Consider the following 25,654-nt stretch of genomic DNA (forward strand, 5'->3'; position numbering starts at 1 on the left):
AACATTTTTGATTCATATTATATTATGGAGAGTGAACTCAAGGAACTGTAATTGAACTCTGAGCATGTAGGCCCTTTACAAAATAATCAGGAGTGGGTGACTGGGGACAAAGAGAAGGCAAATTTTATTAAATAGTTTCTTCAGCTCTGTGTATACAAAGGAGCATGGGGGGGAGCTCATGACCATAATGAGGATGGTATTGACACAGCCACAAATGATCCACAATGGCTCAAAAGTGATATGGTACAGAAATATTTGGACAGAATAAAGGTGGATAAAGTGACTAGACCATATGGCATCCACCCACACATCCTAAAAGAATTGAGCTCTGTCATTTCAAAGCCTTTGTTTCTAATTTTTAGGGACTCGTTAAGGACTGGAATAGTACCACTGGACTGGCGTAGGGCCAATGTGGTGCCTATATTTAAAAAAGGATTAAAGTCTTTGCCAAGTAACTATAGACCTGTTAGTTTAACTTATATAGTTAGGAAGATACTGGAGAGTTTAATAAAAGACCACATAGATGAGTTCTTGCTGGAAAAAAAAATGTAGGCAACAGACAGCATATATTCATGAAAGACAGAAGTTGTCAAACAAACCTGATTTCTTTTTATGAGGAGGTAAGTAAAACCTTGGACAGAGGTGTGGCTGTGGATGTATTATACTTGAATTTTGCAAAAGTGTTTGACACAGTTTCCCACACACAGCTAATGTGCAAGGTAAAGTCTACAGGCTTGGAAAGATCAGTTTGTAAATGGACAGAAAATTGGCTAAAAGATAGAATTCAGAGAGTATTGGTTATTGATTCTTCCTCTAAATGGTCTAAGGTTATCAGTGGTATACCCCAAGGTTCAGTGTTGGGACCCTTGCTTTTTAATATCTTTATAAATGATATAGGGTCCGGGATTAAAAGTACCATTTCAGTCTTTGCAGATGACACCAAGCTTTGCAGTGGATTACCTTCCTTACAGGATGTCTCCAACTTACAAGCCAACCTCAATGCATGGTTTTATTGGGCAACTATGTGGCAAATGAGGTTTAATGTTGATAAATGTAAAGTTATGCACTTGGGGGCTAAGAATGCATGCATCATACATACTAGGGGGAATAGAACTGGGGGAATCCATAGCGGGGAAGGATCTGAGTGTCCTGGTAGATCATAAGCTTAATAATAGCATACAATGCCAAGCTGCGGTTTAGAAAGCAAGCAAAGTCCTTTCTTGTATTAACAGTACAGAAATATTTGGACAGAATAAAGGTGGATAAAGCGACTAGAGCAGATGGCATCCACCCACGCATCCTAAAAGAATTGAGCTCTGTCATTTCAAAGCCTTTGTTTCTAATTTTTAGGGACTCGTTAAGGACTGGAATAGTACCACTGGACTGGCATAGGGCCAATGTGGTGCCTATATTTAAAAAAGGATCAAAGTCTTTGCCAAGTAACTATAGACCTGTTAGTTTAACTTCTATAGTTAGGAAGATACTGGAGAGTTTAATAAAAGACCACACAGATGAGTTCTTGCTGGAAAAAAATATTTTAAGCAACAGACAGCATTTATTCATGAAAAACAGAAGTTGTCAAACAAACCTGATTTCTTTTTTTGAGGAGGGGAAGTAAAACCTTGGACAGAGGGGTGGCTGTGGATGTAGTATACTTGGATTTTGCAAAAGCATTTGACACAGTTCCCCACACACGGCTAATGTGTCAGGTAAAGCTTTGCAGTGGAATAACTTCCTTACAGGATGTCTCCAACTTACAAGCCAACCTCAATGCACTGTTTCATTGGGCAACTATGTGGCAAATGAAGTTTAACCTCCCTGAAGGTAATCCCGAGGGTTAATTTTCAGTTCCAAAAGCAGTAAACCTGAGCCTTACTCTGGATTACCCTGTAGTGATACTTACCTTGTCCCTATGATCCCCCGATGACGGCGTTCTATCAAAATACCGCTACCTATCAGATTCTGCAACCGGAAGTGATGGCCGAGAAAACGTACTACGCATGCGCCATGCATTTCAACATGGGCACTATGCGTTCCAATAGTTTTCCTAATGTAACAGAACATGAAGCAGCAGCAGATATGTTCTGCGAACGAGTGAAATAGTCTCTATGTCACTATATAATCAGTTTTTCGCTGAGCAGTGTGGGGTGTACCAAGATTGACTTTGCCACCTTCTACCCACAGGTCACTTGCTATATTTATTATATTACAATAATAATAGAAATGGAATACTGTTATTCAGTCTATAAGGTCAGTTTACTGGTAAAATAAATCTAAAATTGAAGACTTGCGTGGGTGTAAGAAGATGTCCACAGCTGCTTCGTTTTCTGTCACATTAGGAAAGCTATTGGAACGCACAGCGGCCATGTTGGTACGCATTGCGCATGCGCAGTAAGTTTTTCTTTCTGAATGTCACTTCAAGTTGCAGAATCTGTTAGGTAGCAGTATTCTGATAGAACATCCGCCTTCCGTGTTTCCATTCCCTGCGGGCGCCACGACGCGGGGGGGGGGGGGGAGGACCGGGCAGAAATTTTTTAAAAAAGTACACAAAACATGACATGATACATTGTAATCTGTTAGGATTACATTACTGTATCAAACTATTTCACCTCAGTTTTGTCCCTAGTGCTTTGTCCAGTGCCCTGTCTGCACTTTTACTGTTTTACTCCTTTTATTTTTATTAATATTTTATTCATTTAATTTATTAACCAATTTATTAATCATTTTTATTCGCTTTTACTGTTTTATTCCTAAGAATTAAAGGCCTACAATATAAAACAACAGATTTCCATGCAAAACAATGTACTGCTTTGACATTCAAAAATACTGGCATAATCAGACCGCCAGGGAGGTTAATGTTGTTAAATGTAAAGTTATGTACTTTGGGGCTAAGAATATCCATGCATCATATATACTAGGGGGAGTATAACTGGGGGAATCCAAATCAGAGAAGGATCTGGATGTCCTGGTAGATCATAAGCTTTATAATAGCATGCAATGCCAAGATGCGGTTTCCAAAGCAAGCAAAGTGCTTTCTTGTATTAACAGAGGCATTGACTCGAGAGAGAGAGAGATATAATTTTGCCCCTGTACAGATCATTAGTAAGACCTCATCTGGAATATGCAGTTCAGTTTTGGATACCAGTTCTCAAAAAGGATATCGGGGAATTGGAAAAAGTGCAGCAAAGCTGATAAGAGGCATGGAGGCGTTCAGCTTTGAGGAAAGATTAGAGGAACTGAATTTATTCTCTCTTGAGAAGAGGAGATTAAGGGGGGATATGATCAACATGTATAAATACACAGGGGGTCCATATAGTGAACTTGGTGTTGAGTTATTCACTTTAAGGTCAACACAGAGGACAAGGGGGCGCTCATTACATCTGGAGGAAAATAGGTGGTTCTGGCCAGCTCACTAGATTGCTTTAAAAAAAAAAAAAAACTGGATTCTTTGCTAGGTGTACATAATAAAAATAAGTACTAATATATTTATAGGTAAAGTTGATCCAGGGAATATCCGATTACCTCTCGAGGGATCAGGAAGGAATTTTTTCCCCTGCTGTAGCAAATTGGTTCATGCATTGCTGGGGTTTTTTGCCTTCCTCTGGATTAACTGCGGGTATAAGATTGTGTATATGGGATTGTATGGTTGGGTATTCTTTACTGTTTTTTGTTTTTTATTGGTTGAGCCAGATGGACTTGTGTCTTTTTTCAGCCTGACTATGTAACTATGGTTTCAAGTATTTTAAACTCAGACCACAAGGCTCCACGTTTAACCTAAATCATTTCTGAGTGGACTGACTATTTAAAAGAAATAAGTATATATCAAAGTCATTTTTTACATAAGAAGGTCCATCTTGTTAGTAAAAGCTGCTGGTTTAACATGCCACAAACCCAGACCTGGGTGTGAATGCAAGATGAGTATCAGTATTCCTTGGCACATTGTTTTATATTCAGAACTGTTCTACTACTTTACATTCATGCTGAGTGCAGACAAACACAAGCTGAATTCAGTAGCTTGCAGTTCTGTCTGTGATCACAGAAAAGCAGATTGCTGATTCACAGTCCTATGGCATTCCAGATGTACTTACAGCATTAGTTAATATGTCTTTGAGACTTCATTGACCAGAGATTCCTGCATGTTCTGTCTAAGCAACGCATATTTTCAAAGTGTCTTATTAAAAAAAGTGCACATATTGTGTTGTTAGCCAAAAAAAAGAGTGTAGCAGTGTCATATTACTCTTGCAGAATTTAGTAAATTCAGGTCTGGTCACTTTAAAGTACAGGAATAGGAAGGGGTTTTCTTGGGACCCAATTGTCTTGTGTCAACACAAAAAAATTCCACCTGCTTCTCTACCCAACATTAACAGAACAAACAAACAAACTGTAAAATACTTTTACTGGAGGCTGCACACTTCTGATCCCATAGTCAATGTGATAAGGAAAAAACTATACATTTCATAAAACTGGTCAATTTCCAGTCTGTAGGCTGCTCCCTAGCCATCTCTCCTAGTAATCACCCTGCTAGGCCATACAGAAATACAAGGTTATTTAGGGCCACCTTTTTAATGCTGTAACTGCCCAAAGCCCATGCAGATCTGTCCTGTCTGCTTACCGCATGTACAAGTGGTGGGTTCGAAACCTTTCTACATCATCCCCCTGATCCACTACAGAACTTCACAAGGTCTTATATTTCTCTAATAGTTGTAGCATATATGGCTCAAATGATCTCACCATGATTCTGAGTCCCATGAGACTTGGGGGCTCAGGTCACCTGCTATGTGTTACATTGGAGGAGTCTTCTACTTACTACCAGGATGGTATCTCTCTCCCACTAGCCATCACCAACTCCTGATCCATACAGGTCTATACCTGATACTACAGCATATTCTGTTTCACATGCCACTTTAGGCATTGACATACATCATTAGATTCAGACAGATGGTGTCCCGCTTGGCACCATACACAGGCAGTTTAACTCTTTACAGAAATTGAATCCAATGCAATTTTACTTCAGCTAACTGCAATACAGAAGATGGTTTTTCCAGTCTTTTGAAATCTAGGTAGGCAAAGACTTTCCTGAGCCCCCTCTCTGTGAATAACTAACACTGACTGAGGGAAAATGGCAGAAATAGGGAGGGTCTAGCTAGGACCAAACAACTAGCACTAAACAGATGGGGAGGACAGAGGAAAATACAAAAATCACTTAAGATAAACAAGTTGCAGCAGCCCAAAACTGCCACTAGATGCCAGCATACTACAGAAGAATGATAACCTCATGCAATTCGATACAAGGCATAATATATTATATGAAATTGGGGCAGAACACTGTGTGTGAACTCCCTTTACACACTATCGGCTTGGAACAAAGGATCTTGTTTTCAAAGTCAGGGGTATGCTTTAATGCAGTCAACCGAATTCCAAGAAAAGCCCATTTTAGGGTAAGCTCATATGGTTCCTCCATCCTAGTAATCCATACTGCTTACTCTGTCTTTACAACAGCCTAACCCAAAGCTTCACCCATCTATGTAAGAGCAATCTACCAGAGAGGGCAGAACTGAGGCCCCGCTTCCTAGAGGGAACAATGAGGAGCCCCACCAAATAGGAATTGTGCTAACCCTTTATTGTATGTAAAGCTGGATTCCAGGTATGGCAATTTTTACGTAGTTACATCGGTCCAGCTTAGACCAACGTACTGTATGTTTCATACCAGCTGTGTACGGAATGCCTCCTGGTTGTCATGAAAATGACAACTGCTGCGGATTATTTTTTTTATTGTTTTTATAAGTTTTGCCATCAAAAGTACAAAACAGGGTAGCAAAAATAAAGGAAAGGTAATTTTTAATAACATTAAATTAAAACATCACTTGTGTAGCAATTGTATATGCTAGATTATTTATTTAAATTATTATTTATTTTTTTTGCAATATTTGTTCCCACAAATAAAAGAGTTATCCTTTAGGAACTTCTACATTTCCTAATGTCATTTTGCAGCCTAATACTGGTTTCTGAGATGGGAAATTATGAAACTTGCAATTAATATCATAACATTAAGTACCAAAGTGCTATATTGTTTTTTCTGGAATAAAGTACGGTAGGTGTAGTCCTCAGTATACATAATGCAGCTCCTTGAAGAATAAATCTACACAATTCAGCCTGCTGTTTAATTTTAGTTTGACGTGCCTCTTAAAGAATGTGTTTAAAGTGATACTAAACACACACTTGCCGACCGCCCGCCGTGTTCTTACTGCAGCAGTGTGGCTCTATTACGCGAATTGACATACCTGTATGTCGTTTTGTGCAATGGCCACTAGATGGCGCGATTGTCATGACTGGCTGGCAGGGATATCAATCAACGGGTCCGGCAGACCCGATGTCCGTCGGTCAACCACGATCACCCCCGGGAGAGGCAGATCGGCGTTCTGTTAGGGATAAACATAGTGATCTTGTATTCCTGCTAAGCAGGGACACGGATCTTTGTGTTCCTCCAGTGAGTCCATCCCCCACACAGTTAGCAAGCACTCTCTAGGGACACACTTAACCCTTTGATCGCCCTTGTTAACCTCCCTGGCGGTCTGATTATGTCAGTATTTTTGAATGTCAAAGCGGTACATTGTTTTGCATGGAAATCTGTTGTTTTATATTGTAGGCTTGTAATTCTTAGGAATAACTCACTTAAATCTGTCCAAACAAGAGTCTAGTAGACATCCCGGGTATAAAAAAAATGAAAAAAAGAAATCATAAATTTATAATATAATAATACATTTTATTTAATAATGTAATCAAGCCAAAAAAACTGAAATTTGTCCAAACAAGGGTGCAATATTACTTATCACTGTAATACTAGACACTGCATATTGGTTTAATAAACATCCTGGATATCAAACGTTTTAAAACATGGGACTGCAAAAAGTCTGATGTCACAATTGGGACAATAGAACCTTGTTTCCTTTCAGATTTTCCTTCCACTGTCATCTCGCTTCGAGCAACAAACCACGCACATCCTTGTAGGTGCTGACTTTTTCTCAGTTGGTGGGATGTAGTCCATGAAGTGATGAGCAGTCAGGCATTCCGGGTTGACAACGCCAACAGCACAACATCCAGCACTATTCACAGCCATTGATGGTGTTTGGTGGGTCATAAAGATACGTTCGGCAACTTTCCAAATGAAGTCAGAATGAATCACAGGCTTGTCACTTTTTTTTTTGGAGCAGAATGTGTTCATTTCACAAGCATTGCTCAAGATGTCTGAAGATCTTCTTATAGTACTTCTTTTGCTGTTTCCTCATTGATGGGTAGAATGTCATTGCTTGATCAGCTCTGTCGACACCTCCCATGGTGTTATTGTAGTCTATCACTAGTTGTGGCTTCACAATTTCTTTCTCACCTTTCGTGGGTACCATACCAGTGGAGGTATTATGAACTGTACTCATTAGGCACACATCTTTCTTGTCATGCCATCGCAGTGCCATCATTTTGCCTTTCTGCCAGGCAACCATTTCTCCAGTTTTCAGCTTCTTATTGCCAAACGTTCAGGAGACAAATAAAAGTTGTCAGTTGTTACACAATAGCCCTGATTTAGCAATGGCTCAATGAGTGAAAGAACAGAAGATGTTTCCATTCCATAGTTGCTGTATTTTGGATTGAATTTTGTTCCTTTTCCAGTGTATATGACTGAATTCCAAATGAATTCCAAATGTAGCCATTTGACGATTCGCATAGCATGTAGGATTTTACCCCAAATCGTGCACTCTTTGATGCAATGTATATTACCCAGCTGAGCCTTCCCTTGTATGCCATTAGACTTTCGACTATGCTGATGTCTCTTTCTGGCATTGGAAATTCTTTAGAATCATTTGAGATGCTTCCCAAATTTTCTTTAGTTTTGGTGCAGGATGACAATGGCAATTGTAATAGTTGTGGCCATGTAATAGTTGTCCAATACCACTTCTGCAGGGGTTTCACCACCACTCTCTAAAGTATTATTAGGCCAGAAATTTCCAAATGTCATCTTTGGTCTCTGGTTCCCACTATCTGCTTCTTGAAAACTTCTGATGCAGCCAATTGTTGCTCTTTTTGTACCGGTTTGTCTCAGTAACTATTTTTTCAATAACCTCATCAGTCAGAAATAATTGTAAGTATGCCAAGGGGTTGTCCTGTTCAACGTCTACTTTCATGCCAGGTGCTCCAGTAAATGGGAATCTTGAGGGCGCTGCCTGATCCGAACCGCAGTCAATAGAGCACCAAGTTCGCACATCACTGGGCTCAGTCGCCGAATTGTCGCTATCGTCACTTTCAGTGTCTGATGATAAATTTCCCCACGAATCACTATCGCTCAATTCTTCAAGTATTTCCAAATCACTATCGCTGTTTTCTAGCTGGTCTTAAACCGCTTTTGACCTAAAGGAAGGCTTTTTGGACACCATGGACGTTCTCACGTTTCCAGGCAGAAAGAACACTAAAAGTGCAGGCAGGGCACTGGACAAATCACTAGGGACAAAACTGAGGTGAAACGGTTTCACACAGTTATGGAATCATGACAGACTACAATGTATTACAATGTGTATGTGTGGTTTTTGTTTTTATTTTTTTGGAATTCCTGTCCAGTTCGGTCCCCCCGCGTCGCGGCGCTAGCAGGGAAGGGAACCCGGAAGACGAATGCCAGCATCGGCCGGAGGACAGAGCCGGAGGACATCAGGGGATCGCAGGGACAAGGTAAGTAATCACTACAGGGTAATCCCAAGTGTGGCTCGGGGTTACCGCTTTTGGTACTGAAAATTAACCCCGAGCCACACTAGGGATTGCCGCCAGGGTGGTTAACCCCTTCCCTGCCAGTGTCAGTGCAGTGCATTTTTTTTTTTTTTTTTTTTAGCACTGATCATTGTATTTATGTCACTGTTATCACAAAAGTTTAAAAAATGTCAGTTAGATGTCCGATTTGTCCACTGCAATGTCACAGTCCTGCCACAAATTGCTGATCGCCGCCATTACTAGTAAACATAAATAAATAAATCAATCAATAAAAATGCTATAAAAATATTGCATCATTTGTAGACGCTGTGCGCGGAAACACAACTGTCAGGTCCCGCTGCTCTCTATGGGAGAATCTGATGGGAACAGACCACCTGTCCGTTCTCACCTGATCCGATGGACGGATGGAAAATAGGGTTTCTATCCGTCCAGGTTTGACGGATCAGATCAGATGTCAGCAGACATGTCTCCGCTGACATCCGATGCCCCATAGAGATACATGAGGCATCCGTTCAGGTCCGCCAAAAAAACTGACTGACGGATCTGAACGGTCCGTCTGTGTGAAAGGGGCCTAAGCTTTGCGCAAACCAATCAATATACACTTATTGGGATTTTTTTTTTTTTTTACCGAAAATATGTAGCAGAATACATATTGATCTAAATTGATGAAAAAAAAATTAGATTTTTTTACAGTTTTTTTTTTTTTTTCCAAATTCTTTATTTAAACAAAGGTATATAAATAACCTATATAGAAGCCAAAACAAAGGTGGCTCAAAGTACAATGCAAAAATAGAGACAGCATAGTCATAACAAACACAACTATGAGATTTTTTCAATTTTTTTTATTGGCTGTGTTTTTTTAGCAGAAAGTAAAAAATATTGGGTTTTTCTTTCAAAATGTTCACTCTTTTTTTTTTTGTTTATAGCGCAAAAAATAAAAATTGCAGAGGTAATCAAATAACACCAAGAGAAAGCTCTATTTTTGCACAAAAAAATTATTTGGGTACAGCATCGCATTGCATTACTGTAACTGACAATTGTCAGTTAAAGTAATGCAGTGCAGTATCGCAAAAAATGGCCTAATTATCTAGGGGTAAAACCTTCCTGTCCAGGAGTGGTTAAACCTTACATTATGCCTTCTCTTTCTGTCTGTGCATGATGGCATTGTAATTATTTTAACCACTTTCCGACCAGCCGCCATACTTATACGGCGGCAGGTCGGCTCTGTCCTGCAAAACGACATACCTGTACGTCATTTACAGCTTACAGCTAGTAGGGGAGCGCACTCACTGACTGGCCACAGGGGGAGCCAATCAGTGGGTCCAGCAGACGCAATCGCTCCCCATGGAGATAGAACGACGGACTGCCTGATGTAAACACAACAGACAGCTGTTCTGTCAGTGATAAACACAGGGATACTGTGTTCCTCCTATTTAGGAACACAGGTCTCTGTGTTCATCCAGCAAGTCCATCCCCCACACAGTTAGAAAGCACCTCCTAGGGCAGGGATCCTCAAACTACAGCCCTCCAGCTGTTGTAGAACTACACATCCCATGAGGCATTGTAAAACTCAGACATTCACAGACATGACTAGGCATGCTGGGAATTGTAGTTCCTGAACTGGAGGGCCATAGTTTGAAGACCCCTACCCTAGGGACACATTTAACCCTTTGATCGCCCCTGGTGTTAACCCCTTCCCTACCAGTGTCATTAGCACAGTAACAGTGCATATTTTTAGCACTGATTACTGTAGTAATGTCACTGGTCCCCCCAAAAGTGTCAAAAATGGTTAGGTGTCCGATCTGTCCGCCGCAATATGGCAGTCCCACTAAAAATAGCTGATCGCCGCCATTACTAGTAATTTTTTTTTAACAAATTTATGTAGCAGAATACATATTGGCCTAAAAAAATTATGAAAAAATTTGACTTCTAATTTTTTTTTTTTTTATTGGGAATGTTTTATAGCAGAAAGTAAAAAATATTGTTTTTTTTTTCTAAATTGTCACTCTTTTTTTGTTTATAGCGCAAAAAAAATAAATAGCAGAGGTGATCAAATACCACCAAAAGAAAGCTCCATTTGTGGGAAAAAAGGACATCACTTTTATTTGTGTACAGCGTCGAACGACCGGGCAATTGGCAGTTAAAGTACTGCAGTGCCATATTGCAAAAAATGGCCTAGTAATTAAGGGGGTAAAACCTTCCAGTCCAGAAGTGGTTATTTAAAAAAACTTAAAATGAAAATACCTTTTTCTTAATTGATATACAGCTATCACATGACTCAGCTCTTTCCCAGCCTGTCTGAAAAGAAACAGTGGTAGGAGAAGCTTCTAGTCCTCTGCTACTGGTCACATGTTCAAAATAAAAAATAAACAGTCTTTGGAATACAGCGTAAAAGTCAATATTTAATATCTATCAACAAACTGTTTTAAATTGTCATACAAATCTATATTTGAAATCAAATCATTATTACTTTTTGGCAATACCATGGTGTGGGCTGTTTGCCAGTCACAGGTGTTACGCCTCTCCAGCCTGTGTCTTAGAATAACAGGGAGGAAAATCCTCCATCAATCAATGTAGAGCTGTTTAGAGGACATGGAGGAGAAGGGATGGAATGGGCTGTCATTTACCACTGTGTATACTAGGGATCGACCGATTATTGGCAAGGCCGATATATCGAGGGCCGATATGCACTCTCCCCGATATATCGGTATCGGCCCCGGGGCTAGCCGATATTGCCGATATTTTTGTGACGTCATTCTGCCTTCTTAGGCTGCCTCCCTCGCCTTGGACAGCCTCGTCTGGAGTCAGGACTAGTCTCGCAGGAGTGTATCACAGCCATACACCCACCCCCAACAGCCCGGTGCCAGCCACCCACACCCACAGGCCCTGTACCAGCCAGCCACAGGCACTGTACCAGCGAGCCAGCTAGCCACCCACAGGCCCTGTACCAGCCAGCCACCCACAGGCCCTGTACCAGCCAGCCACAGGCACTGCTGTACCAGCCAACCAGCCACCCACAGGCTCTGTACCAGCCAGCCACCCACAGGCCCTGTACCAGCCAGCCGCCCACAGGCCCTGAACCAGCCAGCTCCCCACATTCCCTGTGCCAGCCAGCCACCCACCACAGGGTGCCAGCCAGCCAGCCATCCACCACAGGCTGCCAGCCAGCCACCACAGGGTGCCAGTCAGCCAGCCACACTCTACAGGGTACCAGACAGCCATCACAGGGTGCCAGACAGCCAGCCACCCATCACAGCATGCCAGACAGCCAGACACCCACCACAGGGTGCCAGACAGCTAGCCACCCACCACAGGGTGCCAGACAGCCAGCCATCCACCACAGGGTGCCAGACAGCCAGCCACCCACCACAGCATGCCAGCCAGCCATCCACCACAGGGTGCCAGCCAGCCAGCCACCCACCACAGGGTGCCAGCCAGCCACTCACCACAGGGTGCCAGAAAGCCAGCCATTAAGCATTAAACACCAGAATTGTGTCAAAAATTGTCTTTATTTTTCAAAACTTTAAATGTACAAAATAATAGCCCATATCGGCCAATACCGATATGCAACGGCCAAAATATAGGTATCGGCAACGAAAAACCGATCTCGGTCGATCCCTAGTGTATACACCCAAATATGTGACTCTATAGTCATACGGCTGCTCATATGTGATAGGGAGGAAATGCTCAGGGTAGAAATACACTGAAAACTGTGTGTGCACTAGCTGCCAACACTACTCTGCAAAATCCCAAACTGCAGTAGGGACATGAACAGGAGGGAGAGACAGAGAACAGCAGTATCAACTGGGTTTTTTGCAGAATACAGAAAATTAATCCCACAGTGATTGAGTGAGTATAAACAGCATGAAATAAAGCATTTATGGATAGTTTTTTTTTAATGATGTGGGTTTAGGCTTCGTTCATATATTGGCATCCTGGATCGTGGGAAGAATCACTGCGATTCTGCCCGCGATCCAGAATCACAGCAAATCACAGGACGCCCGCGCAATTTCCATCACGTCCAATGGCACCCCAAATTCGGAACGATTTTGCCGCGATTTTCGCCTGATGAATCGCAGTAAAATCTCACAAACAGAATCCCAGGACTTCTTTTGGGCAACAGGCATCCCGCAAATCTGCCCGCAACCTGGGACGCCAATATGTGAACGGAGCCATAATGACCCTTTAAAAATATTGAAAGCACAGGAAGCATACTTAAATGTATAGGATTTAAAAGGGGCAGTGGTAAAAACTGAATTTTTGTAAAATCTTACCGTAAAATTCCTTTCTCTGAGTCCTCCAACAGTCACCGCCCACTCATACAGTCTTCACCAATGGGGATGTCCCAAAGCAGTGTAGACATGAGGGGTGGGAAACGCAACCATCAGAAAAGGCAACGCAGTACCCATATCAGAGAAAGGAACCTTACATGAACAGCAAGGGAACCTTCTGGGCAACAGAAAAGCTCAATAGGAGCAACAACCCAGGAAAGCAAAAACCACGGGGCAAAACAACCCCAACAGCCAGGGACCCACACAAAACCAGGGTCCCCTATGGCACTGCCGCACAGAGAACTTTGCGGCCAAAGGAGGCATCTGCTAATGCCAGAACATCAATTTTGTAGAATTTGGAGAAGGTGTGCCCTGGCGACCAAGTCGCAGCCTTGCACACCTGTACCACCGAGGCCTGATGCCGAAAGGCCCAGGACGTACTCACCGACCTGGTAGACTGCGCCTTGACAGGGAAGGGCGGAACCCGCTCCTTCAATGAATAGGCCTGGACAATTGTCTGTCTGATCCATTTTGAAATGGTCGCCGCAGACGCAGCCATACCCTTCCGAGGTCCCTCAGGAAGGACAAATAGAGAATCCGATTTCCGAAAGGAGTCAGTCGATGACAGATAAACCCTGATCACCCTGACAACATACAAGGAATGCAAGGTAATCTCTTTAGGATGCTTAGGATTCGCACAAAGCGAAGGTAAAACAATGTCCTCATTAAGGTGAAAATCCGAAACCACTTTTGGAAGAAAGGACGGGTTAGGTCGGCCAAGTTCAAGTCCCATGGAGGTAAGGGCTCCCTTCTAGGAGGGGCCAAGTGACGCACCCCTTGAATGAAGGTGCGAATCAAGGAATTAGACGCCACAGGGCATTGGAAAAGAATAGCCCTTAATCGTGGCCAACGCAAGGCTTTGGTCCACACCTGACTGGAGGAAAGCCAACACCCTCGCCACCGAGTACGAATGAGGAGATAAGCCCCTGGACTCACACCAGGCAAAATAAGCTTTCCATGTTCGGTGGTAAATCTTACCAGACGAGGCCTTTCTAGCCTTGATCAAAGTAGGAATGACCTCTGAGGAGAGACCCCTGTCTCTCAAGACCTGGCTTTCAACAGCCATGCCGTTAAAGCCAGAGACTGTAAAGCAGGTTCGAAGATCGGTCCCTGAGACAGCAGATCTTCCCACATTGGCAGCCGCTACGGAGCCGCTACGGAGACTCGATGGCCAGGTGAACGATGTCCGCGTACCAGGACCGGCGTGGCCAGTCCGGTGCCACCAGAATCACCAGATTTGGTTCCGAGGCCAACCTGCGAAGGAACCTGGACAACAACTGAATCGGAGGAAAGGCATATATCAGATGATATTGATGCCAAGGCACCACCAGCGCATCCGAGGCATCTGCCCTTGGATCGCGCGCTCTTGCCACGAACCTTACCACCTTGTTGTTTAGCCAAGATGCGAACAGATCCACATCCGGGGATCCCCACTTCGCACACAGCATTTGAAATACCTCCGGGTGTAGGGACCATTCCCCTTGGTCCAGGGTCTGGCGGCTCAGGTAATCGGCATGCCAATTCTCTACACCCGGAATGTGAACGGCTGAGATCGCCGGGACATGAGTCTCGGCCCAAGACAGAATGCTGGTCACTTCCTGGGCCGCCCGGGCACTCCTGGTGCCCCCTTGGTGATTGATGTACGCCACCGCAGTGGCATTGTCCATCTGTACCCGTACAGGACGGCCCTGAAGATGATCCGACCAGTGGAGCAGGCATAGCCTGATCGCTCTCAACTCCAATATGTTTATCGGAAGGGAGGATTCCTCCTCCGACCAAGTGCCCTGGGCAGATAGGTTGCCTAGGACGCCACCCCAGCCCAACAGGCTGGCGTCCATGGTGATCACCGTCCACAGTAACGGCCGGAAGGATTTTCCCGCCGACAGCGCCGGGGACCATAAGAGATCCATTCTGGTTTGGCGACTCAGAGATACTCTCAGGTCCAAGGACTGAGGTAGTCTGTCCCACCTGGCCAGGATATCCACTTGGAGAGACCGCCTGTGAAACTGTGCAAATGGTATCGCCTCGAAGGCTGACACCATCAACCCCAGAGACCTCATACAGGTCCTGAGTGACGAGGATTAGTTGTCCCTGAGGGACCTGACCTCGTTCTGAAGGGTCCGGAGTTTGTCCTCCGGTAAAAACACTTTTGCTTGAGCAGAGTCCAGAATCATTCCCAAATATGGGAGACGAACCGATGGAGACAAGGTCGACTTCTGAACATTGATTGTCCAACCGAACTCCTGGAGAGTCTGGACCGTAGTGGACAGATCGCACAGATCTCAGCAGGAGATCGTCCAGATAACCCAATACCGCAATGCCCTGTGCCCGCAACAGGCCCAGAACAGGTGCCAACACTTTGGTAAAGACCCTTGGAGCCGAAGCGAGACCGAAAGGTAACGCCACAAACTGATAATGATCCTCCGTGATAGCGAATCGGAGATACCTCTGATGACCCTTGAAAATAGGGATGTGCAGATACGCATCCTTCAGATCGATAGAAGCCAGGAATTCTCCCGGACTCAGGCTACCACCGAGTGGAGCGATTCCATGCGGAACTTTCAAACGCGCACAAAGTGGTTCAGAGCTTTCAAGTCCAGAATCGGACGCACCTTGCCCTCCTTTCTGGGCACAGTGAACAGATTTGAATAAAACCCCCGAAATCTGTCCCGATGAGGCACCGGGACGATCACCCCCTGGTCGAGAAGGTCTTGCACCGCCCGATGAAGATCCTGCAACCGATCTGGGGTCAAATGAAGATTTGAGGGAAAAAAAATCTGTCCGCTGGTCGCGAAAAGGAATTCGATCTTGTACCCTGATCGAATGATTTCCTGAACCCACCTGTCCGGAATCCGGAGCAGCCAAGGTTGGAGGAAACCACCCAAACGTCCCCCCAACCCTGAAACGGGTGAGGGCGCCCTTTCAGGCAGAGGCGGACTGAGCCGCCGCACCCGCTTGGCCGGATTTTTGTTTACCGGCCCAGGGTTTTCTCTGGCCACCCTAGCCTTTGAAGGGTTTCCCCTTGTACTGTGCCTTGAAGGCACGAAAGGATCCCTGATTAGGTTTAAAGGTGGGACCCCGCTTACCGCGGAAAGACTTGCCCTTAGGATTCTGGGGCAGCAGAGTGCTCTTGCCCCCAGTAACCTCTTTAACCAATTCTTCCAGGAATTCCCCAAAAAGGCGAGACCCCGAATAGGGAATGTCAGCCACCGCGTTTCTGGATTTCTGGTCAGCCGACCAGCTCTTCAACCATATCAGTCGACGGTTAAGCACCGCGACACTGGACAGGCGCACAGCCAAAGGGGCCTCATTTAAGGCTGCATCGCACAAATACATGACCCCTTGATAAATCTGGTCCACCATCTCCACGGTAGTGGGGGGAGCAGAATCAGCCACAAACGTGGGTCTGAGAACCTTGGTCCAATCTGCCACAGCCTGAGCCACCATGACAGAGGCGAAAATAGGTCTGAGCATGGAACCCGCCACCACATAGGAGTGGCAGGCAAGTGATTCCAGCCTCCTATCCGTAGGATCCCTAAATACCGGAGAATCCTCGGTAGGAACCAGAGTAGCCTTGTTTAATCTGGCTACCGTGTGATCCACTTGAGGAGCCACACACCAGCGTGCAACCGTAGTAGACGCAAAAGGATAAAGAAGTTGAAACCTTCTTGGCACCGTGAAGGTGTGTTTCAAATTGCGTCATTGCTCATTCACAGTGTGATGAAACTCAGCGGGACAGGGAAAAACATGCGCCGTCTTGCGGGTTCTGTGTGTACCAAAAGATGACACAATGCCCGGAGGATTGGGCTCATCCTCTAAATGTAGTGTTTCTTTAATGGCAGAGATCAGCGCGTCCATAGCTGCGCATTCCTCTGGTGTCCCAGGGGGGGAATCCACCCCTGTAACCTCCGCCTCCCCCTCAGACTCTTGCGGGTCCTGAGAAGAGCAAGACCCTGAAAGGGGTACGCTACCTACAGCAACCATGTCACATTCAGAATCAGAAGAAAAATAAATCCTAGGCCTTTTTCTAGCAGCACGTTCAGCCATCAGCACATCCATTTTGGACACCAAAGATGCCACAACAGCAGCCAAATTAGTCAGAGTAGAGGATACAGAAGAACTAGAATCCCCCACCAAGGCTGGCGGGAATTTTCTGTCCTGGGAGTCCATTGTAAAAGGAAAAAATGTTTTTTTTTTTTTTTTTTTGTTTGGTACTGGCCCTTTAAGAGCGCCGCGGACCCCGCAGCACACCGCTACAATACTGTGGAACACAGACCCCCCCGCAGGGACAAACTGAAGCCAGGAAGATTGCACAATGGAGGAAAAGAAAGGACAGCAGGACAGAGCCCACGAGAGTGTTACCAGCTCATTCGGTCGTTCCTGAGTAAAGGAAGGAAGTGATATCACCGCAGAGACTGAACTGAGGCTGCAGGCCAAGGAAACATGGATGCCTATGTAAAGCAATGGGAGGCTTCGGCAAAATGGCCGCCGACATGTGCTCGGAACGATCGTTGCCACACACAAAATGGCGCCGCAAGGCGCCAAAAGACACTACACACAATGCTATACAAGCGCCCACAGTGAAGCCAGACATGCTGCCCACACCTAAAATGGCAGACTGGAGGTTTTTAACCCCCCAGCGGTCGCCGCACGTGTCTGTACCTCCAATCGCCCTCAAGTGACACCGGAGAGGGATCCCCCAAAACCCCACACAGTGCTGGCTGTGAAGGAAAATACCCCCGCAGGGACCGTATCAGGGAGCCCAAAACTGCACAGACATAGGGGACACCACAGACCACAGACAGAGGCCCCACACAGAGTGTACTTACCTGTACCCAATGGCGCGGGGTGCCTCATTAAACGGGAAACCGCCCGCCCTCAGATGGCAGGGGAGTGCCGTCAGCCAAAAACGCAGGACACCAGGAGTGCACGGACGAACCGTGCATGTGTCCGGTGAGGTAGCCACCTCACAAGGCTGCATCCCTGAGGACAGGGATGGGTCGTTTGTGAGGCCAGGGCAAACACATAGCCTATTAAACGCTCAATGGCGGGCTGGGATTCCATCTGACCCTCTGTCCTGGAGAACCAGGACCGCCAGTCCGATTCTCAGCTCCGCAAACACCATCTTCATCCAAAGATCCGACTAACTAACGCTGACAAAATAAACAGCTAGTAATGCAAAGAAAAAATGACATTTTCAGAAAATAAAATAATAAAATAGAAGAAGAAGGCTGAGACTGTAGCCTTAGCATAGGGAAGCCTGACTACTCCTGAACTAGGCAGAAGACAAACTGAGTTGAGATGGCTATTGCAGGAGGGGTATTGGACTGGTGGGACAGCCCCCATGGGTGTGTCTATGTAAATGCTTTTGTTTTAACAAGTCTTTTGCCTAGCTACTCCTAAGGAGAGGAAGTCAATACCCCATTGGTGAAGACTGTATGAGTGGGCGGCGACTGTCGGAGGACGTAAGCGAAAAATATTTTTTTCTCCATATACATACAGTAGAACCTATCCTGTGCCACACTGCCTGTCCCTTTTTGTATTTTTTTTACATTGTTATCCCCTTCTCTGCCTTATAGAAGGCCTCCTTTACATTTCATACCCCATAAGGCGCATTCATTATGGAGTATCCCCCTAAACATTCCCTTTCCCATAAGATACTTCCAGGGCCGGTGCTAGACTATTTTACGCCCTAGGCAAGACCAGCTACTTGCGCCCCCCCAAAAAAAAAAAAATAAATAAAAAGGGAAAGGATTAAAAACTCCTCTATGTAATACCCAGTGACCCTGATCTGATGGTTTCTCCATGTTTTGCTGTCATACCCAGTGACCCCCATATTCCTTCATGTCCTTATGTCCCTTTATGTCACACCCAGGGACCCTGATGTTTTTCCATGTCACATCCTGGGACCCCAATATTCCTCAATGTCATGCTGTCATACCCAGTGACCCCAATGTTCCTCTATGTCACAACAGGGCCCCCTGAGGTTCCTCCATGTCATACTCGGAGAGACCCTGATGTTTTTACATGTCACACCTGGGGACATCAATCCCCCATGGCACACAAAGGGACCCCAATTCCTCAGGGCACACATGGTGACCCCGAACCCCTGTTACACCCAGTGACCCCTATCCCCCATGTCACACCTGGTGACTCCGATTCACCATGGCAAACCTGGTGACCCAGATTCCCTTTCACACCGGGGATCCTCCATGTCACACCCCGGGACCCCGATCCCCTGTTTTGGGGGACACCCACTTCCTGCTGGAGGTTTAGGCCACTCAGCTCCAGCCGAAGAGGATCATCATGCAGGCAGCACTCCGGTGGGCTCCCTTCCTGCCTATTGGGGCCCCCCCAAACAGCGGTGAAAAGCCAAGGCCTGGTAGTTCTGCCACTGCCCCAGACACCTATCATCTTCCTCTGTCCCTTCTTCCTCACCCACTGCCGCCTCTCCCCTCAGCTCACAAGGATCATTAATGATGGAGAGAGAGTGCCGACTCATGGCTGCGCCCCTAGGTGGCAATGTGCCCTAGGCGGCTGCCTAGTTTGCCTAGTGGAAGCACCGGCCCTGGATACTTCCCCCAAACAGCCCCCTACAGTCCTTGCCATCATTACCATTACATGTGAGCTAGGCTATCCAGAAAGTAGTAATTCAGTACAAATGTAAGATATACAGGGAGCTTTTAGTTCTCTGTCAGCGGTTACCAATTTAATTTCTGTTCCAGTGGTTTTCCCTTTTTTGCCAACAGTATAAAATACATCCACTCCTCTAAAATATTCTGGAAATTGGAAACATTTCAGTGAAGAAGTTGTGTTTTGATTATGGTGTCTCAGCTGTCCTGGATTTTAGTATGGAATATGTATGAGTGAGTCATAGTCCACACTTGCATAAAAGGCACATTTCATAACCCTGTCGCAACTCTCTCTCTTACTGGTGTTTAGGTTTTCAAAGATCATGACATTGATGGAGTGACCTTACCACTTCTCACTGAGGACCATCTCTTGGATACAATGGGGCTGAAACTTGGACCTGCACTAAAAATTCGCTCTCAGGTAAATGTTATACACCACTGTAAGGCTGTATTATGAAACACAGTTAAAGTGGAATCATACAGACTCCAATTCCAATTTGGCTTGGCTACAAGCAGCTTTTGCTGCATTACTCACCTCCAATCAGGAGCTGTCCTCCACAGTACTTCCATCTGCCACTAGGTGTCCTCAGTTTTTTAACCAGCCAGCATTATTCCATTTCCACTGTGCCCAGGCCATCATAGATTCATCCTCAGTCTGTGAATGGGCACTGAATGAGAAGCAGCACAGTGATAAGTTCTTTTCTACAGCACATGAATTTATTGGGTCCCTGTGCTGCTTTCCTCCTCTCGTACTCGAAGTTCTGCTGTGCAGGGGATTGTAAGAGGCTGTTACTGTGTAACATTTGGGTATTCAAGGGCTCATTCCCACACCTGGCCTGGGCCGTACAGCACGCAGATCACCATATTTCTGCAGTGGCTGCCAGGTACTTGCAAACAGCTGCGGACACGAAACCTGTACAATTAAATAAAAGGTTGACACTGTCCACGGATGTTTGCATATATTTGCACAAAGAAGGATTACATGTGGTTAGGGACATGAGCAGCTCTGTTTGCAGACAGTTTACATCCAAGGATGTTTATCTGTCCCTAATCTCAGGTAATTGCTTCATGTACAATTACATGCAAACAGCTGTGAAACCTGTCAGCCGGTCATTGATTTGTATAGGCTGAGGGGCTGCAGCTGATCGCAAAAACCTGGCTGCACCTGCCACAGAAATACGCTGATCTGGGCAGTGAATGGCCCTGGACAGCCATGTCAATGGGTCCTAAAGAAAATAAATGTAATGATTGTTAATGAGTATAGTACAGTACCACTTTCATTTTCTGCCTAGAGTTTATCTTTTAATTGGGAGAAGTATGTGTGCTGCCATTACTGATCTCCTTTTGAGAATGTAACCAAAGTTAGAGTCCCGTGCTGCTTGCTGGTGAATAGGGGAAAATAAATAGTAAATATTGAAGCTTTTCGATGAATGATGCAGCTAGCCAGGCAGCTAGCATTTTCAGATACACAGTTCAGAAATGTTAGCATATATAGTTTCGCATATGTGTCTTTCACAAGTCACACATGGCACACATGGGCTGTGTTTTCCCACCTAACAATATAATGGCAACATTTCCAAAAAGAAATGCCAGAATTGTTATTACCTTTTTAAGTTTTGTTCTACCAGTACAGGCTTATGTTTTAATCTGCATGTTTAAATTAAAAAAAAAAAAAGAAAAATATATATATTTTTTTAAAGGAGGCACAATGCAATTATCTGTACTCTTATTTCATTATTTTGTAAGTAAGTTTCCTGAGTGAAAATAATTACTGTTGCTTAAAGCAAAACATTTTTCCTTTGAAATTGTATAAATATTCGTATTAATTTCACTGATGTGGACCTATATGACTTAATGTGACGTATTTATGAACAACCGACAACATTTGTGACCCAAACATACATTTTTTAAGGCCTCTTTCACACGGTCTGCCTCCGTAGGCGGATCCGTGTTGCTCAGCGGGGATCGATCCGCGATCCCCGCTAAGCCGGCGGATGACAGCTCCGTCTCCGCTTGCAGAACGTAGAGGGAGGTGTCTCAGCCCCCGTTGCCCTCTATGGGGGATCGGATGAGAGCGGATGGAAAAATAGGGTTTCCATCCGTCCAGATTTCACGGACAGGATCGGATGCGGATGGCAGCGGGTGTCAGTGGAGGTGTCTCCGCTGATATCCGCTGCCCCATAGAGCTGCATGGAGGATCCGATCAGATCCGCCTAAAAAAACTGACAGGCAGATCTGATCCCATTGCCCATGTGAAAGGGCCCTTAGTGCCGGTTCACACTTATGCGCTTGTACTGCGAATGCGATGCGTTCTAAATAGCCTCCAATCGCATGCATTTACAAAATTCATTGAATTTGTGACGGTCGTTCACATCTATGCGTTGCGATCCAGATGCGAATGTGATGCGATGATAAAAAGGGTCTTGTGCGAGTTTACAGCGTTGCTTTGCGAATTTAGTCTCCATAGACATCAATGTAAATCGGTCTGGACTCGCATTATCAGCTCTTATTTTTTGTTTGATTTTACCCTCAGCTCCACCCCTCCTGAGCTTAATTAACATAATCAACGCAATAAAATTTTCATTACAATCGCGCTGGTACTATTGAAAAACACAAGGGAAACTCGCACTGCAAATTCGCATTGCAAGCGCATAAGTGTGAACCGGCACTTATGCAGATTTAATTTGTTACAATGTTTCCATCAGTGAACCGTACAGTTGTCCATCAGGATGAGGTTATTTAGCTTGGCACAAAGTAATGTGCAAAGATCACTTACCCACAGCTGCCGATCAGAATTGGTCTTTCATCTGCAACATTACAGTAAACTAGAATCTGACTATTTGCTGTCAGTTGTTGTTCACTGCAGCATTTCCAAAAATGGGCTTTATTTAAAGTGGTTTTTTTTTTCATGCTTTTACCTTTGGTGATGATACCAGTAGCACACTTTCTTATGGCGATAATGCTCACTCGCTGTACTCTATGGAGGAGCAGTATAATCACCCTAGGATGGGACATGTTTAGGACTACAAACACTTTCCCCTCTCCTCTTCTCTATAACATGGAGGGTAAGTGTTCTGTAGTTCCTGCCCAGGAAGATGGACATGCTTTGGATAATACTGCAGAGTGTACAGGACAGAACTGGATAACTGGCAGGATCAACAGATATTTTATTTCTCCAATTGTTATACAACAGTAAAAACAATACACTAACTGGCATATTTACCAGACCAAAGAGGACAAATCAGAGAAGTTAGGATTTACTTACAGTCTAATCTCTGCCACTATGATGTAACTGTTGTATTGTTTGCTGCTACCTAAAGAAGAGATGATGGAATGCGTAGACGAATAGCAAAGCCACCGTTTTCTTGCATTTGCATTCATGATCATATTTTAGTTTCCCATTTGGCTGTCTGTTATTCACTTTATATACTCATGTATTTAACGGTCTTCAAATGAGCTGTTTTTTCTCTGGATACATCTTCCACATCCCTAACTAAACCTCTGTGCCATTTAAAATGAATCACAGCATTCCGCAGAAATTACTGGAATTATCTACCCACCCAGTGCCTAGCCGCACTGTATGAACTATAGAACATCCACTTTTATTACAGTTTCTTCTTTTTTCCTATTAACTCAACTAATCAGAGTAAATTACTAAAGGCTGTTAGTATTATACCAGACCAGTAAATATGCTCAGTTTGAGGAACCTGTAAACATGAGAGACCAATAAAAGTGAAGCATTCCCTAGAAGCCAGTCAGTCTTATTTTTTTAGATTAACTAATAATCTGATTGGCTGCCTATGGTCAAGTGCTCCAATTTTCTTTGAAAATTAGCCCTATTGGCTCTGGGTAAGTAACAGTCCCTGGCAGGTAACAGTGTTTATTTAACCTAGCCTCTAAAATAATGCTTTTACAAGCTGGACCAATGTAAATATGTAAAAATATATTATGCCTCAAATTATTCTTTAAGCATTGATGGGCCAAGATGGCCAACAACCCTTAAGTCCATATCCCTGACTCCCTCCCTACCAGTGGGTCTTACATTGAAAGAAAAGCATTGCACTAACTATTCTTAAAAATGTTCCCTCTCCACTCCTACCTATCCTGCATACCATGTATTTACTTAGTCTTCATTTGCTCAGAACCGGTCATGTAAACCTGCAGCTCCGGGTCCTCTCTGTCAATAAATCGCTAGTAAACAGGGAAGAGGAGGGAACACCAACAATGGCTGGAGCAGGGGAACCTATGGGTGACATCACGGCTCCAAGAATTTAAAGCCATTGATGATTGCTCCCTTTAAACAGGGGAGCCGGAGCAGCAGGATCATGTGACTAAACCAGATTACCCAGTTAACCTCCGGAAGATTTACCCCCCTTCATGACCAGGCCATTTTTTGCAATACGGCACTGCTTTACTTCAACTAACAATTGCGCAGCCATCCAATGCTGTACCCCCCCAAAAAAAAAAAAATTATGTCATTTTTTTCCCCACAAATAGAGCTCTCTTTTTGTGTTATTTAATCAACACTTGTTTTTATTTTTTGCACTATAAACAAAAAAAACGGAATTTTTGTAAAATCTTACCTGTAAAATTCCTTTCTCTGAGTCCTCCGACAGTCGCCGCCTCTTCATATTCGTCACTAATGGGGTTATTGACCTTTGCTCCGTAGGAGTAGCTAGGCAACAGAATATATTAATATCAAAGCTTTTAGCATATCCCACCCCCAGGGGGTGGTCCCCTCAGTCAATACCTCCTTGCTTCCTGCTTACCAACTCAGTTTCAGTAGAATAGCAGTAGAGTACATAAACAAACCCCCAAAAGAGGGGCGGGGGCAGCGACTGTCGGAGGACTCAGAGAAAGGAATTTTACAGGTAAGATTTTACAAAAATTCAGTTTTCTCTTACGTCCTCCGACAGTCGCCGCCTCTTTATATTCGTCACTAATGGGGACGTCCCAAAGCAGTGTAGACATGAGGGGTGGGAAAACAGCAGCTGCGCCTAAAGCAATGCAATACCCACATCAGAGAAAGAAACCTTACCAAAGTAAGAGAACCAACTGGGCAACAGGAAAACGTACTCAACAGGAGCAACAACCCAGGAAAAAACAAGTAACTCAGGGGTAAAAACACCCCAACAGCCAAGGACCCAAATAAGGGACCATAAGGCACCGCCGCACTAAGGACTTTACGGCCAAAAGAAGCATCTGCCGATGCCTGAACATCCACTTTGTAAAATTTGGAGAAGGTGTGAACGGACGACCAAGTCGCCGCCTTACAGACCTGGGCCACAGAAGCCTGATGATGACAGGCCCAAGACGTGCTCAGAGATCTGGTAGAGTGCGCCTTCACAGGCACGGGAGGAACCTTCCCCCTCAAAGCATAGGCCTGCTCAATGGTCTGTCTGATCCATTTGGCGATGGTAGAAGCCGACGCCGCCATGCCCTTCCGAGGCCCCTCAGGAAGGACAAAGAGAGAATCCGACTTGCGAAAAGATGTTGTCGATGACAGGTAAACCCTGATCGCCCTAACAACATCCAAGGAATGTAAAGCCACCTCCTTCGGATGCTTAGGCTTTGCGCAAAGCGAAGGCAAGACAATGTCCTCATTGAGGTGAAATTCAGAAATTCTCTTCGGAAAAAAAGATGGGTTAGGTCGCAAGACCACCTTATCCAAGTGAAGCACCAAATACGGAGACTTGCAGGACAAGGCCGCCAGCTCCGACACCCTGCGAGCCGAAGTAATCGCCACTAAGAAGGCAACCTTCTTGGACAACAAAGACAACGAGATCTCCCTGATATTTTCAAAAGGAGCATGTTGCAATACGGACAGAACAAGGTTCAAATCCCATGGAGGCAAAGGCTCCCTCCTAGGAGGGACCAAATGTCGCACCCCTTGAACAAAGGTGCTAACCAAAGAGTTAGACGCCACAGGACGTTGAAAAAGAA

General features: G+C 44.7%; 1 protein-coding gene across 1 annotated transcript in view; it reads left to right on the forward strand.

Annotated features, from left to right (window-relative positions):
* The window catches only part of SAMD7 (sterile alpha motif domain containing 7), a gene marked incomplete at its 3' end in the record, with an annotated part of 136,932 nt that overhangs the window by 102,149 nt on the left and 9,129 nt on the right, over positions 1 to 25,654 (forward strand). Inside the window, exon 8 of the mRNA XM_082251695.1 lies at positions 20,022 to 20,132. Within this exon, the coding sequence (XP_082107821.1) occupies positions 20,022 to 20,132 (111 nt within the window). The remainder of the gene's footprint in view (positions 1 to 20,021; positions 20,133 to 25,654) is intronic.

This window comes from Pelophylax lessonae (assembly GCF_965119305.1).
Source record: "Pelophylax lessonae genome assembly, chromosome: 3".
Classification (NCBI taxonomy): Eukaryota; Metazoa; Chordata; class Amphibia; order Anura; family Ranidae; genus Pelophylax; species Pelophylax lessonae.